This window comes from Centrocercus urophasianus, unplaced genomic scaffold (genome assembly GCF_019232065.1).
Source record: "Centrocercus urophasianus isolate 14NV4802_14NV808 unplaced genomic scaffold, USGS_Curo_1.0 seq_36, whole genome shotgun sequence".
Lineage (NCBI taxonomy): Eukaryota > Metazoa > Chordata > Aves > Galliformes > Phasianidae > Centrocercus > Centrocercus urophasianus.
This window is the reverse complement of record NW_024884933.1, coordinates 4,352,527-4,372,320: the sequence shown is the minus strand read 5'-3', so window position 1 is coordinate 4,372,320 and position 19,794 is coordinate 4,352,527. Positions and strand designations below refer to the sequence as shown.

The following is a 19,794-nucleotide window of genomic DNA, read 5'->3' as shown; positions in this document are numbered from 1 at the left end:
AACTGTTTCTGAAGTAGCTTTCTTTGGAATTGGATGACTGTGCTTGTAATGAGGCTTTGAGCAATGAGATCCTGCTGTGTCCCAGAGACAGGAATTTAAAGACATTGTGGCTAGGTCCTAATAATGCATAATTTGTTGTGCTTCCCAGCAGCATCGTTGGTGCAGCCCATTTCTCCACGCCTTCATCAGAAATTGATGGAGACCAATAAGTGAAGATTGTTCTTTTGCTGTGACTTCAGGCTCAATGCTACAACATGGGCTCAATACGTATCTCACAGCAAATGGGGATTCAAACGTGGCTTCACCAACTGCACGAGGTTTGCAATGGATAAGATCTCCTTGACGTGATTTGCCATTGAAATTACTATTTCTGTAAAAGGGATTGTGTATTACTAAGCAATCCTAGCATTGTGTTACACTTGTTAAGCAGAACAAGCAGTCGCCTCTACAGCAAAAGTATTTTTTTATTAAAAATCACAGCACACAGACCCTTTGGCCAGTAACAGCACGTATGGAAGGACATAAATACCTATACAGTATACTTACACAGTTACCAATGTTGTCACAATCAATTGCAGGTTTCTAGCAGTTTATTCCCTATGTAAATGCTGAGCAAATACTGTGCCACTCCCTACTCCAAACAGCAAGTTTATAGCTGCAAAAAAAAAAGTGCAATTTCATTCAGCTGTTAAAAATATACTCAGCACAGTACCCCCATTCCCTTTCATAAAGGCACACTTATCACATAGCATCCTTCAGCTTCACGCAGGCTACAGGGAACAGCTCTAGCTCCATGTTTTACTGGACACTACCTAAGTGGACTGTATTAGAAAGGAACAGCAGGCATGTTATGTTGGCATAAAGTAGATCCAGTTCCAGGGCAAAAGCGTATCTTGCACAGGTACGTGTAGCAACAGATTGGAGTCTTGCAGGCAGCGTGTTCTAAATTAAACACGGAGCAGTAAAGGTGTTGACAGTTTGTCGAGCAGGCAGCGATGGCAAGAACATGTTTCAACTGTGATGCTGGAGCTGAACAGTAAGGAATAGAAATGCAAACCTGAATCACCTTGCCCTGCTGTGCTCTTTAATCTGCCAAGCTAGAGCTGAATGGAGATCCCCACCCCCAAGCATAGCGTTAACAGGTAAGGAATACAGACTGAAATGTTCAAAATGAGGTATTTCAACTACAGAAAACGTAACGTTTGTCAGAAGCATGACATGCAGGAGCTGTATTTGAGCAAACGTCACGTGGACAAGACTGAACTTTGGGAAAGGAAATGTTCAGCTTGAGGAATGGTATTTGTAAGTTTGGCTTCTTAATTGAAACTGTAGGAATTCTTGGAAACACGAGGGCTTTTGTGGAACAATTTAATATTGAAATGAATGATTTAGCCAGTCCTTCTTACACGCTAAAGGAGAATGAGGTGTTGTACCACTTCCAAATAAAATCTAGTTTCTAGTTGAGTTTATGCCATTGTCAGCTTTAAATATCAGTATCAAGATTTAGATACAGCCAGAGAAAATATCTCACAAACAATCAATTTCTTGTTGTATTTGTTGCCTCTGTAAGAAGGCTAAATACCAGATTTATTTATTTTTTTGAAGAACCTGATGATAATTAACAGCTGGATGGTCTTGCAGATCGATTCGGTGGTAGTCCTGTATGGATACCAATATGAACTTATAAACCCTGCATACCTGCATGAGAATGCATCAGTGTCATCACTGATATCCAGAAAAGCTCAAGTGCTCGCTGTTCTGCACACTACCAATACTATTAAAAGCACAAAGTGTTTATGAATAGAAAATTGGGAAACCAGCAGAAGCATGACTTAAAAAACAAAAAGCCAACGTACCAATAAGCTGCTGTCAATAGGAATGCCATAAAAAATAAATCTGTTTCTGGGTGATTCTGTTTTCAGGTTTTGCAACAGAACTTCTGATCTAGCTGATGCAGACCAACAAACTGTTTCCCAGAAGCAGAGAAACACCCCCCCAGCTGCCAGACCCACCGAGGTCAGCCACCCTCATGACTTAAGAGAGACAACAGTTACACTGTGGTTGTTCAAGTATCAGATCATTTCCAGCTACCTAAAGATGTAAGAAACTGCCCAAGAGAACTTCACAACTGTCAAGTATTTGCGTGCATCGTGTTTTCCATGGTCAGAGATCAGAAGGACACTCAGCACTCCTCCTTTTACAATGCTGCCCCCGTCACAAGTGTCAGGGGCAGTAAGTGCCAGCACTGTAAACAACTCCCACCACCATGGATGTGGTTGAGGTGCTGAGCAGCACGCTCTCCTCAGCTCCAGAGACACGCAGCAGATTTCTGGCCCGCTCTTCAGATCCCAGGACTTGAAACAACAGCCTGTACACCAACAATCTCAAGCACTGCTTGATACACAATTCCCATGGACACTGAAGTACTTCTGTAAACAAGTTTAAAATATGACACTTAACTACCTTACTTTTCCTACACATAACATGGTCTCAGTATTTATAAATACTCACATTACAAGCATTTAACCACATACATACACAAAATACTGCTTAACTCCAAATAACAAGTAGGTATTTATAAAACGCTGGAACCGATTTAAATTTCCTGTAATCTTGTTTAGCATTAAATCGTTGTTTTGGAATGATACAACTTGCTGAAAAGCACATCTGCTTGTCAATACGTGGACATGCATTGGAATGGACACACACTAAAGTAACTTATTTCCAGTATCTTATTTTGTTAAGTTTGTTTCAGAGGGAAGTTGGATTCATTCGGATTTTCCTACTAGAGAATCATCCTTTGCAGAAGACTTCTCTTAATCCCCAATAATTTAATCAAAACAGGAAAAAAAATAACAAAATAACATCCTCTATTCCTTTGGTACAAATTGCTAACTTGCTAATTTAAGAAATGAAGCCAAAGATACTGGCAATGATTTGTTTTCTTCCTTTGCAATTTGTGCCTTCCTGCAGGTGAGAGCAGACACTAGCCCCGAGAGAGGAGGAGATCATGGGAACTGTATGAAAGTGCAGCGTGCAACAACCAGTAAAACTGATGGTTGGGAACATGCCATTCAGGCACAGAAGTAAATACTGCTCATACTGAAGGATCTGTTGCTGACAAAGGTTATTGGAAGTCAGTGGCTCTGCACTACTGGAAAAAATATTGGTGCACTAGAGCAGCTGCCATCAAAAATGTTAGAATTACATGCTTGCCTGAAAGTTTGAGGGTGAAGTTGTCCAATGATTTGTTCTACAAGTCAAGAAAGTCCAGTCTGTGCTTACTGCTCAGTACTGTACTCCATGCTGACAAGTTCTGTCAGGGCTAGAATTCTTTGTAGAGCAGACAGGACAAAGGGAAATAATCCTATTTACTGACATATCACTTGAGCAAGTAACTTAGACCTTCACTAGAATTATTTTTGTTCCACTAGGAGATACTGCTGGGGAGAAAGAGGGAGTGGGACTGTCAGGGAATTTGTTTCCTTAGAGCACTGTGCAGCTCCAGAAATAGAGAAAAGGCTGTCTTCAGACAGGGCTGCAATTAGGGGAAAAACAACACCCTTTCTCTAAATGATGACCAGAGCAGCCTATAAAGGATAATCTTGACTATATGTAGTTTGCTTTCTTATCTGAGCTAGCCAGTTTAGGGCAATCTCATTTGACTTCTGAATACCCTCCACTGACCTAATTCTGCTAATGTATGTTGTACCCAAGTGCTCTAGAATAATATAAATCCAAAGGCTACAATATCTGACTGGGCAGCAGTAGGATTATTTGCTGTTTGGGTGGAATGCTTCAGACGTACTGGGTTTGGACAATAAGCTAAGAACACCATCTATACCTAACAACTGAAAGCTAGCTTTGTAGCATAACTACGTGCCCCCAAATAATACACTCTACCTGCCAAATGCTGTATGTAACTCATCCAGCTTTCTACATACAGATTTACTCTGTAGCTGCCAGATAATTTATGTACAAGATATCTTTAAAACAATAACAAAAAGAGACAAGTTACATAGAAAGGTCTAATAATTCTATTCTTGTAAATCAGAGCACTCTCCAAAGAACAGACTCTCTCTGTCCCCTAACGTGAATATCTGGTGCAAAATCATTCTCCTTACTTGAATGCTTGTGACAGACACCTGCTCCCACTGGCAAAAGCAACCAATTTGCAGCCGCGTTCGAATTTTCAAACCTTGCCAAACTGACAATTGTTTTTTGCCAATAAATAAATATCAGATGTTAGTTTCACAATCTTATACTGTAAAGGCCTGCCATGATCTTTAGCAGATATATCATAGAATCTGTTAAAAATCTTCTAGCAGCTTTTGATCCAAGTTACCTCCCCCAGAATTCTGTACTATCCACCTCGCAACCTACTATTTGCCTTCAATCCTGTAACGTGAGCCTTTCCAGGTTTTTGTCATATCTTTCTCTTCTATAAACAACTTTACATCATGCCACAGCAGTAGCTCTCAGGAATTTCAGGGTTTCATTGATTGTGACATAATGAATCGTGCAAAATCTTTTGACTAATTTTTTAAGCCCTAGTTATTGGGATTCTCTCCACGTAACAGTAACCCAGCTCAGAGAGTCCAGTAATAATCTGCCTTTTCCTTCCTCGGAATTTCAGGGGATGCCATCCTTCCTTTGGCAACACTGGGAAGGTGGCACTCCCCAGTCATACATGTAAGAAAGCCTGAGCTTAACCTCCTCTTTACAGAGCTTCCCTTCTTTAGCCAAGGTCTGGTGCTTTTCCAGCATGTCCTCGATGCTTTGCTTATGCGTTACTATGTACTTATTGTTGCAACCCCGTGACTTATACTCAGTGTCAAAACGAGGATCGTGCACTCTTTTGACATCAATTGGAGCCAGCCAGACTCCCAGGGAGACATCCTCGCTCTGCCACATGTTCAGGTAGTCTTTGTTGAGCCGCAAATAGTGCACCAGATCTGCAGAAAGCACATAACCTCCACCTAGGGCATACGGCAGGTAGTAGTCACAGAGCACCCAGGCACTCTCTTTCCACTTCCCACCAGATTTCACTCGCCCACGGCCGGAAAAGAAGCCCCAGTAGAGGCGACGTGGCTCCTTGGCTCTCAGATCTTCCACCAGCACATCCAAACGTACAAACGTATCATCGTCGGCCTTCAGGGCGAACTGGAAGTCAAGGTGCAGATCCAACCAGACGTATGTGGCCAGCACTTTGGCGGTCAAGTTCTCGTAGGAATCCTTCAGCTCCGGCAGGAGAAGGAGATCCCTATGGCGGCTTTGTTCCAGCTCCAGGCTGCGCAGCTCCTCAGCCCCCAGCCCACCTGTGCCGATGACGAAACGGCTCCAGATGTTGTGCTGAGGAGGGTGGCCGGCCGCTGCCAGCCAGGTGCTGCGGATGATGCTGCGGCGCTCAGTGTACTTGGGGCCGCTGGTGATGAGCACCGCCAAAAAGGCCGACTCCTGAGGAGGGGAGGGCGGCGGGATGGCAGGCGGCCCCCTGACACCCCATGGCAGAGGGGGCTGCTGGTGGGGCAACCCGCGGGGGGCTGGCAGCGGCCGCAGGCCCTCAGAGGTGCACTTGGCCAGGTAGAGCAGGACCACGGCGAAGAGCGACAGGCCGCCCAGACCCAGGGCCGTCTTGTGGCGGCACAGCAGACGCAGCAGCTTCATGGAGCCTGCAGGCCTCGAGGCCCGGACTCCCCCCTCACACACACCAAAAAATTTAGGCGGGAACGGCAGCAGCTGAGCGGGGTACGGCCTCCGAGAGGGGACAAGCTTCTTGCGGGAGCCCTCACCGCGCTTTGCCTGCCCTTCACGGCACCTTCCAGCCTCTTTTTTTTAATCAGAGAAGCACCGGCCCAGGCCCACCCTACCTGCCGGGCCTTCGGAGCGGCCCCGCTGCGCGAAGCCCTTGCCGCTCCGCCCGCCGCCGTCGTGTGGCGCGGCCCCGCCTCCCGCCCCGGCCCACACACGGCGGCGCACGGTGGCAGCCATCTTGCAACAGGGCAGGGGAAGCCCTGAAGCAGCCATTTTGGTTGAGGGCGCGCCGTGCCACGTAGGCCGCTGAGGCGGGCTCTGAGGGGGTGGGCGGAGCTCATTGGTGTGTTAGCTGGGTAAACGGCGGTCTTGTTTCACAAGAGTTACCAGAAGCGCATGAATAATACATTTAATGCCACAGCAGTAAGGGTTCTGCCTTCCGTCTTTATGGAGCCCTCGAAATCTGGCAGCGGGGGTCTGAGCCAGGAGAGGAAATGGCGGCCGAAACGCCCTCAGCGCTCCTCCCGCCCGGCTCCAAGATGGCGGCCTCCGCCCCTCACGCACGGCGTGTGACGCACTTCCGGCGCAGCGGTCGTTCGTCCCGGTCGCCTCTCTGTGGCTGTAACCTCCTGAGGGGGAGGGGGGTGGGAACGGGCCGGGGGTTTGCTTGTATGTTTTTGCTGTGCCGGAGGGAGACGGGCCGGGTATGAGGAGCCGTCGCATCCCGTACAGGTACCGGAGCTGTGGGACGGGTGGTTGGGGGGGTGGTGAGGCTGTAGAGGACCGCTCTGTCACGGTGCTGAAGGCATGGCAGTGTTAGGGCAGCGCCCTCCTCCTGTGGAGATTTAACGGTCGCCGCTCAGGGCGCGAGTCCTGCCCGTCCTCCGGCTCTGCCCCGCGGTTCTGTGTCCGTGTGAGGGCTGTGGGGTTTATTCCCTGTCTTTGAGGCCTTCGGACTCGTACGTGGCAGCGATTTTCCCTCAGTGGCAGGCAGGTGGCGGGAGGCGTGTCTGCCCCGTGCTGCTGCTCTGCGGCCGCTTGTCGCTGTGTTCCCACAAAAAACACCTTTCCGCCGTTCTGCTTTTCTGTAGAGGTGATGCTGAGGCCACCGTGCTCCGAGCTGCCTCTGCGCTGAGCTCTCAGATCAGCTCCTCCAGAGTACCTGAGGGTTGGTGCTCCTAGCAGTGAGGCCATTAGCAATCCAAAGTCCTCTGATCGAGATTACAGCCGTGCGGGCTGAAATCTGACGCAGTTCAGTTTCTTGTTGTATATGTTTCCTTTAACAAGGCTTCATGTTCACAGAATCTTGAAATGGTTTGGATTAGAAACGACCCCTAAAACCCATCCATTTTTCAACCCCTGCCCCCCACCAGATCGGGTTGCCCAGGGCCCCAGTGTGAGCCCAGAGCTCTCCCCAGAGAATCTATTCTTTCAATATATTTGTTCATCTTCTGCTGTTGTGAGGCCCCGTCTGGAGTCCCCAGTACAGGAAAGACAGAGAGCAGTTTGAGAGGGACCAGAGGAGAGCCACAAAGATGATCAGAGGGCTGGAACAGCTCCCCTACAAAGACAGGCTGAGGGATCTGGGCTTGTGCAGCCTGGAGAAAAGAAGGCTGCAGCGTGATCTTATTGCAGCTTTTCAGTACCTAAAGGGAACCTACAAACAAAGAATTTCAACTCTTTGAAGGGGTAGATAATAGCGGGACGAGGGTAAACATTGGAGGTTGAAAGAGGTAAGATTTAGGTTGGATGTGAGGTGCTGGAACAGCTGCCCAGAGAGGCTGTGGGTGCCCCTTCCATCCCTGGAGGTGTTCAAGGCCAAGTTGGATGGGGCCCTGGGCAGCCTGGGCTGGTGTGAAATGTGGAGGTTGGTGGCCCTGTGTGTGGCAGGGGGCTGGAGATTCATCATCCTTGGGGTCCCTTCCAACCTGGGCCATTCTGTGATTCCATGTGTTGTTTTGAGCTTGTGGAGAAGCTTTATTAATGACATGATGCAGTTTTTAACTTGCATGTGTTTTTTCCTTTTTGTTTTTAGATTATTTAATCAGCCAATATTTTGAATAAAAAGGAGAAACAATGATGTCAAGGCAGGCCTTCCTCTGCAGTTTGGGATCTCTGTATTTGTCCCTTCTGTTTGTATTTCTTTTGATGGATGTTTATGCAAGGCCTGCAAATAATTCGGCCCTCAAAGAGAAGCCAGCTGACAGTAAGGATGAGAATGAGATCTTGCCTCCAGATCACCTGAATGGGGTCAAAATGGAGATGGATGGACATCTCAACAAAGAATTTCATCAAGAAGTTTTTCTGGGAAAAGAGATGGAAGAGTTTGAGGAAGACTCAGAACCCAGGAAAAACAGGAAGAAGCTCATGGTCATCTTTTCCAAGTAAGCTTCAGAGTAAAATTTGTAAATTTCTCTGTATATTTAAGAAATGTAATAATAGGTGAGGGAGGCATTATTCTGTGAGCAGCGTGTTTGTAGGTAGTAACCTGCTTGTATAAAGCATCTGTAGGACTGAGAATGTCAGCATTGGGAGTTGCAAGCGGTATTCGTTCAGGATTGGTGCTGTGACCTAGTGAAATTTATGAATAAATGTATTGTTTCTTTGTGGAAATATCTGCATAGGTACTTTAAATAAGAAAAATAGTATTATTTTTTCCTAGTTTCTTATTGAATAATGTATTACATCTGTAATGTAGACTGATGAATTAGTAAGGAAGAGTTTCTAAATGGTAGGATGCCTGTGCAATGACTTGAGAAAGGATTTTGTGCAGCAATAATACACTGCATTGCTCTGCTGTAAGTTTGGAGTGATGGTATTTGTCTTCCCAAGAAACTATTGTGTGCAATGAGCCCAGCTTTCCTGGAAGAGGCTGGGTACCTACCTGCAGATGGGAAGTACTGAATGAGTGCCCTGTGTGCAAAAAAAGCAAAAGCTTTTGCTTTACCTGTTGAACCGTCTTTGTGTCAGCCCATGAGTTCTTGCCTTTCCAATTCTCCTCCCCATCTCACCTGGGGGCAATGAGCAAGCAGGTGTGCAGTGCTGAGCTGCTGCCAGGTTGAAGCACAGCACCACTAGATGGCAGAGCTAGCTTTATTTTCCACGATTGCTGTTGAGGATTATTTTTATAACAGATTACCCTGCTAACGTTGATGGGATGTTTGTATACTTGAGATGAAGTGAGAAGACTCAGCAGAACTTTTTTTTGTTCTGCAGCCTTTTTATTAGCAGAGGGAAAAAGGGACCAATCAGCTCTGCTTTTTAAGCTTTTATTCTTTTTAACTTGTGCCCTCGTGAATAAAAACAATCCAAGCAAGTAGGACAACCAGGCTGCCGTGTCTGTTTGCAGTTCTTTGCCACGTGGTTTGGTGTTCAGACCGCTGGCTTTATTGTTAGGACATATACAGGTGTGAATAGCAAGACTGTGGTGAGAAGCTTTCACTTTCTTTACTGCCCTATGTTTATTGGAAACATTCAGGTAATATGGCATTACAGTTACAAGCTACGTTCATTTCTGTGTGTGTGTGTATTACAAAAGAGGTTGTTTTTGGCAGCTTACAGCCAAAGCAATCCATCTGGGTTTCAGATTGACTTAATTCATGTCCTTGGTTCTGTCAGATAATTAGAAATGCATAGGTACATTGTGAGGAATTTGGTTTTGTAAGTGTTCTCTTAAGAGCTGAGTGAAGAGAAATGCGTTTGGGAAAAGCTGGTGAGTCACAGGTGTACAGGTGCTGTGGGAATGTTTTATTTCAAGGCTTAAAGAAAACCTCCACTTGTTTTTTAGTTAATGAAAGCTTTGGTAGTGGTGTGCCAGTGTGAGAGAAGGAACTCAATTCAAAGCATTAAGCCTTATCTAATAGGGTGAGTGAAAATAAGGGCAAAACATGGAAGAAAAGCTTCCCAAACGTTTTTCAAGCTCTTACGTGTTACTGGAAGAGCAAGAGCATTTCGTAATTCTGTATTTCAGTTTCAGAAGTCACTGTTTACTGGGAGGGCAAGCCTTAGTTGTTTACAGAAGTGACTTGTTACAAGTGAGTGCATACTTTTACGTAGCCCTGTGAAGCTAGGGCATGGTGCAACCTGAGGTGCATCTTGTAGTCTTCATTCCCTGCCAAGGGCAGGTGTTTGGTACCTTCAGACAAAGCAGGTGAGTGAGAGGGTCTGAAGTGACGTGAGGAAGGGGAAGGAAAGCTGAAGTCTCTGCTTAAATGAGCTGGAAATCTATAAATAATTTTCTTGCAGCTTGGCATACGTAGGTGGGCCTTTATGGGAGGAAAGGAAGAAGAGGAAGGATGTTGAAAGCAATTGAATCTGTTTATGGTGATGTTGATTTCACTAAGTCACTGAGCAGCCTGATCTAGTGTCTGATACAGTGGTTGACAGCCTCACCCATAGCAGCAGGGGTGGATCTGGGTGATTTTGAGGTTGCTTCCAATCTAAGGTGTTCATTGACTCTGTGAAATCAACAGCGTTGGGTTCTGGAATTCAGTTTGGTGAGCCTTGGTTTTAAGGGCAAGTTAGGTTGTAAATTGAGTCGCCTCTCCTCTGTGCTAATTCAAGTTCATAAATTCAAACTGATAAATTAAGGAGTTTGGTTTAGTTGTGTAATATGCATGGCTTTTCAGTCAGTGTCTTTGGTGACGGAGTTGCTTTTATGAGTTTGGAAGATGAGTGCCCTTCTATGCTTTGCATTTTGCTGATGTTTTCAGTGCCTCACAGCTCCAGTTTTGTGGTTTGTAAGCAGAAATCTTGGTGTTAGTAGAGTGCCTTGTCTTGATGGTAATAGGTGAGGTCAAAGGCTTAAATACACCTTCTTGTTAACTGCTACCACATGCAGACACGCTTTTCCTTTATTTAATGTTAATTGATGTATTTCTTAGGCTGTGCGTGCTGGTTCTGCCATTCCACGTCCCTCTTTCCCATGCTCCCTTGCCTAGTTCCAAGTTTGTCTCATAGCATGATAGAGTTTGCATTTCCTAATGGGAATGTCCTAAGCTGTCTTGTTGTAGATATCTTCTGTTTTGATTAAGTACTGTTCAGTTAGAAAAGAGTGTTTTGTGCTTTTGGAAGGTTTGAAGTAATGTATTTTCCTAACAAAATTACAAGTACAAATCAGGCAATAAACATCTGATTACTTTTGTGTATCTCTTAGATTTAAGTAGCACTTCCCTTTGACTTCCAGGTTTTAAAAATGTTTTCTGGATCAGTTTTTCATTACTTGGATGCAGCAGAAACCAAGCGTCAAGCAGCCTGTACTCGGTGATCAAGGCATGCCTTTTCTTTAGCTCTGTAGGTGAGCTGCTGCCCCGTTCCCCCCATGTTGTGTTGTTGCCCCTGAGGAACCTGAAAGCATGAATCTGCACATCTGAGTGGCCAGCTGTTTATTAATGGAACTTTCAGAGCTTTTGACAGGTGGCCACCAGGAAGTCTCATTTTTAATGGCTTGTGCTTAAGAAATGAGACACAAGTGTTGAACAGCTGTTCTTTGTATCAAAAGAAGGGCTTTGTAGAAACCTTATCTGCCGGGTCAGGAAATAGTGTAAGACAGCCCAAGGTTCCTGCAGTCTTGAGATGGTGCTTTCAATCAGAGATCTACTGATCATTCTTCTACAGGAAGCGTGATCGAGTTCTGTTTTCTGGCTCTGATTTGTACTGTGCTAGCAGAGCAGTGGTGTACTTTCGTGAGCCAGAAGAGCATGAAATGGGCTGTTTTTCTTTTTACCTTTCTTCTTACTTACATCATGCAAGCAACAACTTTAAGAGCTTTGATCCGATCAAACTACAGCATAAAACACTGAGCTGGAAAACGCTTTGTTTTCCCTTCTCATTTGGTAGCACCTGTTCTGTATCAAAACCCCCATTGTTCACCTGGCAAGTGCAAGATGACACAAGTGGAACGTGGCCACTGTACTGATCTTGCTGTTGTTTGGTGAAAAGGTGCTGAGCCTGTGCGTAAATAGGTCGAGACGTGTTTACAAGGTTTAAAAACAGTGATAATGTGTTTCAGAAGATCAGATGCTGGGGTTGTTATTTGTCTTCAGCCTTTAACATTTAGGTGACATTTAAATGCATTCATATTTAATAGCTTGAGTTTCAGTGATAACGCTTCAAATAGTGTTAAGACTAGTTCAATTTAAAGAAACAACAGCCTGGCAGCCTTTATCTGTTTGAATCAGAGTGGTTTTGTTTTGCTTTAAATAGAATCTTGCCTTTTAAATGTTACTGATTTCAGTTTTAAACACTGTTACCTTCTTTGTAATTAAATAATCACGTGCTTAAAAAAAAAAAAAAAACAAAAAACCCCGAGGTGGCAGGTTATTGTCTTTGTTCAACTGTTACTTTTGTTCTCTTTCATGAATTAAGTATTAATGGCATTCCTCATTTGGCACTCTGTCTGTCTTGGTACTCCAGTACACGGAGCAGAACAGTGGGTTGTCAGGTTGGCCACATCTTTTGTTCATCTCACTGACTAAATTGTCAGCATGTGTTTCTCAACAGGTGTAGCAGTGTTGCTCAACAGCACTGTACAGGTGTGTATTTTAACAGAGCAAAGTGAGCCTGCTAGCACTAACATCATGGGAACAAATCTATGTGTGAAGCTTTAGCCATGTGCCCATTTCAGAATTAAAGTGTATTACCTGTAGTGTGCTACCAGAGATCAAGGAGTCTTCAAGGCAACTTGATTTTTGTTTTCCCCCACTTAGAAGGCGTACAGAGTGTGAAATTCTGAAGTCCTGGCACCAAGGATTGCACCTTACTCTTTCATTGTTCTTAATGGTTGCAGAAAATACGACGTGATCGAGGCAGACATGTAAAGGCAGCTTCAGAGACCTTGGAGAAACATGGAAAAAAGGATTTGGAAAGATGAATTGAGAGGGAATTACTGGTTTGGGAGATTTTTAGGGTAGAAATTTGTCACAGTAGTGAAAGTGTGCAAGAGCTGGCAGTGCCAATTCTGAACCAGTAGGGTATCATCACTATTTGTAGTTCCCTCTAAAAATGTACTCAAAAACGTAGTATGAAAATGAGTTAAGTTACAGCAATGTGAAACATGGTGGGATGTTTTGGAACAATTTAGTTAGCTAGCTGTATCTGCTTGTAGAAAGATGGATGTGAAAAACAAGGGAGCTTTCTCTTGTGTGCTTTTCTGCTGTGAGCCCGGAGTCTGTACAGTCTTCTGCATTAATCCTATATGTAATCCCTTCAATTAAAAAAAAAAAAACACAGAAGTAAATCTTGTTTGCTGATCTCTCACAGGGTGGATATAGATAATGATAAAAAGATAAGCGCTAAAGAGATGCAGCGCTGGATCATGGAAAAGACAGATGAACATTTCCAGGAAGCTGTGGAAGAGAATAAAATGCATTTCCGAGCTGTGGACCCTGATGGTGATGGTAAGATAAGTATTTCCTCTGCTTCTGACATAAATAGATTATTTTCACAAGGTTTCTCTGCTGTGAGGAAGCAGGAAAATGAATGAGGTGGTGGTTCTCATGTTACTGTTCATGAAGGTTATTGTGATGGTCTTGTTAATGAAATGAGACCCAAAGTTCCCACTTTTGAACATACGAAGTCATGTCTGAGGTGTGCTTCTCTCTCACAGGTCATGTTTCCTGGGATGAATACAAAATTAAATTTTTGGCAAGTAAAGGGCTTAATGAGAAAGAGATTGCAGAGAAGATCAAAAACAACGAAGAGCTGAAAATAGATGAAGAAAGTAAGTGGAGACTGATGGAGTGTGGTTTATTGTTTGAATTCTGTTCTTTTACTTTCCTAGAGCCTGAGTGTCAGAACTGGACTAATATTTTGGTTCTGCAGCCTGTTGCTGAAGTAGAATGTGTAAGGCAGAAATACTAGAGTTGTTTCTAAGTCAAATCTGCACTCCCAGCACTCCTGATACAAATACTCAACGCTGAAAACATTGGTTCCTTATTTGTTGCTTCCTATTTGAGCAGTTCCAGGTATCTGTGTTTGGTCTGCTGAAGTTTGTTAACCTGTGCTATCTGTGGGCCATTGCACTGTTACCTGGAGTACCAGCTTCCCTGTTGCTTCAGCTGACAAGTAGCTGGAAATGCCTGATTTCTGCTGTAAAACTGAGGAGTAAGAATGCAGAAATACACACTCAGGTATCTATGTATGTCAGGTGGTGTTCTGTTTAAACAGGCACTGCAAAGGATTGTGGAAGTTAGTAGCAGGTTACCTAACAGTTGTTTCATGTTTCATTTAAGTTCTCTACTGATAGATTTTTCAGATTAGTGAGATTTATCATTTCTTCCTTACTGCTTTTGAAACTTTCATTTGAATCTGACTTGTTACAAACATGGCAATGCTTGAGATTAACCTGCCCACATCTAAAAGTATTCAAATTTATTGTTAAGTAAAACATTGAGCCTTAGCCTTTCCTTGCGGGAATTAGTCATTTAAAAATGGGTTTTATTTTCCACTTATCAAAAAGCAACTAAAATGCAAATGGGCCTTTGAGTTCTGTGGCAGGGAAAACACCTGTGCAGCATGTTCTATGGCAGTGTGGTTAATAGCTACAGTTTACAAGAATGCTCATCAGATAAAAGGTTTACTGAATATGGGAACTATGCATATAATTTTTCTACCTGGGTAACAAGCCTTATTTGGGAAAACTAAATTAACTCTACTGCTTGCTGAAGGTGATAGGCAAAACTTGTTTTTGTTCTCTAGTGCTGTGTGAAAGTACTTCTAATGTCTGTACAATAGAAAATAACTGAACATGGGAATCAAGGCACGGTCTGGGTGTGAGGAGGAAGCTGACAGTGATCTCTGGCACGTTGCAGTTTAGAAGTCAGATCAAATCTGGGGACTCAACTTGATTTAACTTACACAGATAATTGCGGTTTCAACTGATCAGTGGCAGTTGAATTTCATTAAGGACTTGAAAAGCAGGCAAAGGGGGAGGCTGTCTTTATGACTTCTAATGTTTCATAATCTGATTATCCAGTGCTAACTGGTGTTTTTGAAATAACTAAATCTTTCCATTTACAGACTGACTTTGAGATTCATATTAGGAGTCCAAAGAATTTCCTCACTCTTCACATAAAAGAAAAACACCACGTACTGAAGGCTTAACTTGTAATTGCAACTATCATTTCAAAAGAAGTGTAGATGCTACCATGCCTCTTCTCTTTCTGTTGTAACTCATGCAACCAAAAGCATGCTGGAGATATCAAAGAGAGCTTATTGAATTAAATATATGTATGTTATGCAGTGACTGTGGTCCTTCAGAGCCTCTTTACGACTTGTGAGATGCCAGTGCTTCATTTTTCATGTTTGTTAGTACATCTTACAGATATGGCGTGCCACAGACTGTATTTTTTTTTTTCCAATGTGTCATTTAGAAAATGCCTACACCAGAGAAAGAATGCTCTGCACAGGTATTGCTTTCCTGTTTGGTTACGTTCAGGACCACGGCTGCATGCAGTGTTTGTGCTGTGTGCTGCAGGGTGGCTTTTCATTGAGTCACTGGTGTGGTTTTAGTGGAAACTCATGTTTAAATTATGAAGCTCATTTGAATTTAGGACAATTTCACTTAAAAAATGCTTCTTAGTATGATGTAAGGTGGAATTGGTGGAGTTGTGAAACGATTACTGGTGCTGATGTGTTTATTTGTACGTGGGTGCTTAGACTTATGCTTGTTCTTTGTAGCAGAAATATTTATCTTCATTTTGCTAAGAACCAAAATCCCTGCTTTTTGATGCAGAATAGACAGGGCAGCCAAAAGGAGTAATGAGTGCTTATATCCTGAATTAACTGGAAACCAAATGGATTTGTTGGTGCTTTGTATAACATCTGTATTTTTTTTTGTGGAGTTACCCTCTCAAATCTCTCACAGTTCCAACAATTCAAATGCTTAGGCTGAAGGAAGCTGTTTCAGTTTTGCTTGGAAGATGAGATATGAAGTAACTGGTTCATAGGTCATCCTTGTTTAAACAATAATGAATAGGTGACAGTATATTTAAAAAAAAAAAAACAACTGTGAATAGGTTAAATGTATGGTTTTAATCTTCTTCAATTTCTAGCACAAGAAGTGTTGGATAACCTGAAGGATCGGTGGTACCAAGCTGACAACCCACCTCCTGATATGCTATTGAACGAAGAAGAGTTCTTGTCCTTCCTTCATCCAGAGCACAGCAGGGGAATGCTGAAGTTTATGGTCAAAGAAATCATCCGAGACTTGGGTACACCATGTTAATAGATGTTTTCTTGGGAGCTCTTGTTAGATCACTGCAGTGTCATGGCTCAGTCTGGAAGTTTGGCATGTGCTGTTTACTCTGCTCTCTGCATACACCGTTAGCATAAATGCTGGCATCTCTGTGGAGTTGTCCTGTATATTATTCAAGACTAGATTTAACCTCTGCTTGTTAAAGAGCAGCACAGCATCATATATTACAAAGGCATTCTTAGTGCTTCTTACAGAGCAGCTCAGCTGACACCACTTCACACCACAGTGCTGCTGCTTTGTAGGGTCTCTGTAGCAATAGGAGAAAGCAGCTGATGAATATTAAAATATTGTAAAACGTTGATGTGAATGCTCTGTGAGGAGGCAATGCTTGCTTTATATTTCTGCAGCGTAGCAGCCGTGAAAGAATTTTGATATATGCTGCTGAAAGTGGAAATACGTGGTTGAGGTTTTCACTGACATTTCCACTGCTATTTTTCCTATGGAGTCAATAGTTAGGCATACTTGGGGAAAAAAAAAAAAAAGAATAAATAAATGAACTCCTGCTTAGTGAGTAGTTGATTTGATAAAGATGGAGTTTTACTTGAATTCTGATAGGAGGCTGGATGCAGCTGTCCAACACTTTAGGCTGCAGCAGATCAATTAAAAATAAAGAAATAGAAATGAACAGCAACTATAAAATCAATCTCCAGCCTGCCAGCTGGTGTATCTTTCAGACACAGTTGAGTACTTTGTTTTTTGCATACTGACAGGTTCTAAAACACTGTGTGGGTGCCATAATTGAGCTTTCTGCTAACCAAAGGTATAAAAGGTAGCCAATTCTTCTGTTGCGTAGACAGGATTGTGGTCTGTGGAAACCCAACCAACTGTACTATTGACATCACTGATGTGAAGGAATATCTCATTTCTAATAGACATTAAACAGGTAAGTTTCAGTTACTGTGTATTTCTGTTGTAGATCAAGATGGAGATAAGAAACTTACCCTTTCAGAGTTCATTTCATTACCTGTTGGTACTGTAGAGAACCAGCAAGCCCAAGACATTGATGATGATTGGGTAAAGGACAGAAAGAAGGAATTTGAGGAGGTCATTGATGCTAACCATGACGGTATTGTCACAATGGAGGAGCTGGAGGTAAGTCTCCATCAAATAGTTCTAGTGTTCTTAAAATCAGCAGGTGTTTAAGTACAGGATTGAGACTGCTTTAGAGATCACAGAATGGCCAGGGTTGGAAGGGACTTCAAGGATGATGAATCTCCAGCCCCCTGCCACATGCAGGGCCACCAATCCCCACATTTCACACCAGCCCAGGCTGCCCAGGGCCCCATCCAACCTCCAGGGATGGACGGGGCATCCACAGCCTCTCTGGGCAGCTGTTCCAGCACCTCACCACTCTCATAGTGTAAAGAACCTAGAGATCATGAAGTCCAGAAATATTTGAGCTAGCAGTCTACCAAATCTTGGGTTGTAATACTGTTCAGTGGTGCTTGGAAGAAGGATGTTGTAATGCTTTTTCTTGGAGGAGGAGGACTTCTCCTAGCATTGCTATTATTCATAGCTATTCATTGCTATTATTCATAGGTATGCTTTTAGGGTTTGTTTTCTTTGTAATGTAGATGCTTTTATGGATCTGTAGTGCATGAAAAGAAGCCACCGATTTCATTTAATGGGACAATGAGTCATACTTACAAAACAAGTAACTGGCAGCGTGTTCATTTAAAAATAATAATAAAAAAAAGTATCAAAAGTAAAATGAAGCAGCCCTGGGGCCTCACAGACTAGAAAATAGCAGAGATATCCTGTTTTACAGGGTGTTCTTACCTGAAAACTCTGTTTTTAAGTCTGGATTTTAGTTCCTGGCATTTAGACTTGTATGTGGATGTAGGGATTTTTTCCAAATACCTCTGAAGAATCTACCAGAAGCCATACACGTTTGTAGTGATTGCTGATAATTTTCTTGTTCTAGGAATATATGGATCCTATGAATGAATACAATGCTCTAAATGAGGCGAAGCAAATGATAGCAGTCGCAGATGAAAATCAAAACCATCACTTAGAGCTGGAGGAGATCCTGAAATACAGCGAATACTTCACAGGCAGCAAGCTTATGGACTATGCACGTAACGTCCATGAGGAGTTCTGACCTTGCTCGCTTTTCCAGAGCTCTGAAGCACTTTCCTGCTTTTGAAAAACAGAAAAGAAAAAAAACACCCCAACACTCACCAAGTTTCCTTGCTGCTATCTGTGTTATATGCGTACTGTGTTGTACTAAAAAACCTTCCGTCCATATAGAAGATCTGCAGCTTTTGTTGCCTTTGGTATGTAAAATGAAAAACCAAGTCCAAAAATAAGGAGGCAGGTACTGGACTGCTCGAGTTCACTCTGTTTTACACAGTTAATCCAGCTGAAGTTCCAGCTGCTTTTGGCTAATTGCATTTGATGGAGGCATCTTAAATATTGTTGCCCTCATAGCTGCTGATCCATGGGAAATCACCAATAAACACTGAAAGATGTTGGCTTTTGTAAAGGGGACTGCGGTTCAGATAAGTGTTCTAACCTCGTGACGATATCCATTCATAGACTGATTGGGAATACTTCTGTTTTGCTCAGCAAATCATCTGTTTGTATTTTGTTTATGGTCACATCCATTTCAAAGTTTTGTGGGTTTTTTTTAATTAAGAAAATCAGTAAATTGTATCAGGATGCAACTGCCTGGGCTGTTCTTGCTGTGTGTGCTTTTCCAGTCACGTTCAGTTCTTTTTTTACTGTTCCCTGATTTGTGTAGTCAATACACATTTAATGATATCTGTACTCAGTATCAATGGCTTACTTGGTTACTGTCATTGTTTATGTCCTGAGGTTCAGTTCTTACTGGATTTTACTTCACTTAAGAATTGAGCACTGTTGTTGAGCAGTTACAGGAGTTAGTTCCAGCAAATGCTGTTCTCACAGTTGGTTTCCAGTAATTGTTGCAGGTATTCATGAATCAGGAGAAAAGATGATAGCCATATTCCTGAGATTCCTCATTCATCCGTGATGATCCAGTAGGTTTTTCAAGGCATCTCAACCTAGCTATGCATTGTTGAGAATTTAATCTAGGTTCTCCTGCCATAATGGAATTTTAAGAGCTGTGAAAAGAGCTTGCTTTAAATGTTGGAGAATCTCTTCTGCATCTACTTAAACTGGTGCTGGGTTTTTTTCTGTGTGCATTTCAGAGGTTGCACAGAGCAAAGGGCTTCACCTAGATCTATGATTCCTGCTGAACTAAAAGTGGTTGTTGAGACTGGTGTAGGTGCTTGTTTTTGTGCAAATTAGTGATGCTGATGAGCTCGTGAACGTTAAGGTTGGGAGAAAAACGTTCTTTGCTTCTGAATGGCTTTTGACAGAGCAAAGTGCAGTGAGCACTTGGGGTTTTTTAATCAGTCTGTTTTTGGGTCATCCCTGGCAGTCTCGTGCAGCACGAAGGTCATTCCCACTGCTGTCTAAATAAAGTATTTTTACGCTGGTTTCATCTTTACTCTAAAACCCTCTTTCTGAAGGGTTGCCTGAAAAATCCAATTAAGATGTTATATTTGAGTAAATTTATTCTCTTAATATAATGTAAATATAAGTATTACCATCTTTCTGTTTCAATATGCCCTACTTTTTATTTGGTTTGTTTCTGTTAAATGGCTTGTTTCAGAGTCTTTATATACATACATCATTTTGTATTTTTTCTTTGTGGTTTGGAAATGTTCTGGTTTTAGGTTTCTCAATGAATGGGAAGAGTTGAAACCCACCAGAGGAGAATTTCATTTGTATTAAAGCATCCTTAACAAGAATGTGAG

The 19,794-nt window shown here is 42.8% G+C and overlaps 2 protein-coding genes across 2 annotated transcripts; one reads left to right on the top strand and one right to left on the bottom strand.

Moving 5' to 3' along the window:
• Nucleotides 1–1,354: 1,354 nt before the first annotated feature.
• On the bottom strand, nt 1,355–5,913 carry B3GALT6 (beta-1,3-galactosyltransferase 6). The gene has a single exon (XM_042831785.1). It carries the CDS (start codon nt 5,665–5,667, stop codon nt 4,633–4,635), a length of 1,035 nt encoding a protein of 344 aa, XP_042687719.1. The 5' UTR covers nt 5,668–5,913; the 3' UTR covers nt 1,355–4,632.
• Nucleotides 5,914–6,373: 460 nt separating this feature from the next.
• On the top strand, nt 6,374–19,788 carry SDF4 (stromal cell derived factor 4). Its single transcript, XM_042831526.1, has 7 exons — nt 6,374–6,486; nt 7,790–8,138; nt 13,015–13,151; nt 13,361–13,474; nt 15,807–15,965; nt 16,926–17,101; nt 17,934–19,788. Exons 2-7 carry the CDS (start codon nt 7,831–7,833, stop codon nt 18,108–18,110), a joined length of 1,071 nt encoding a protein of 356 aa, XP_042687460.1. The 5' UTR covers nt 6,374–6,486; nt 7,790–7,830; the 3' UTR covers nt 18,111–19,788.
• Nucleotides 19,789–19,794: the final 6 nt, after the last annotated feature.

Excerpts from the sequence above, each read along its gene's own strand:
- SDF4 (XM_042831526.1), top strand. The coding sequence starts at position 7,831 with ATGATGTCAAGGCAGGCCTTCCTCTGCAGTTTGGGATCTCTGTATTTG. Across the intron at positions 13,152-13,360 it reads TGTGGACCCTGATGGTGATG|GTCATGTTTCCTGGGATGAA; the intron begins GTAAGATAAGTA and ends TCTCTCTCACAG. Across the intron at positions 17,102-17,933 it reads TCACAATGGAGGAGCTGGAG|GAATATATGGATCCTATGAA; the intron begins GTAAGTCTCCAT and ends TTCTTGTTCTAG.
- B3GALT6 (XM_042831785.1), bottom strand. The coding sequence starts at position 5,667 with ATGAAGCTGCTGCGTCTGCTGTGCCGCCACAAGACGGCCCTGGGTCTG.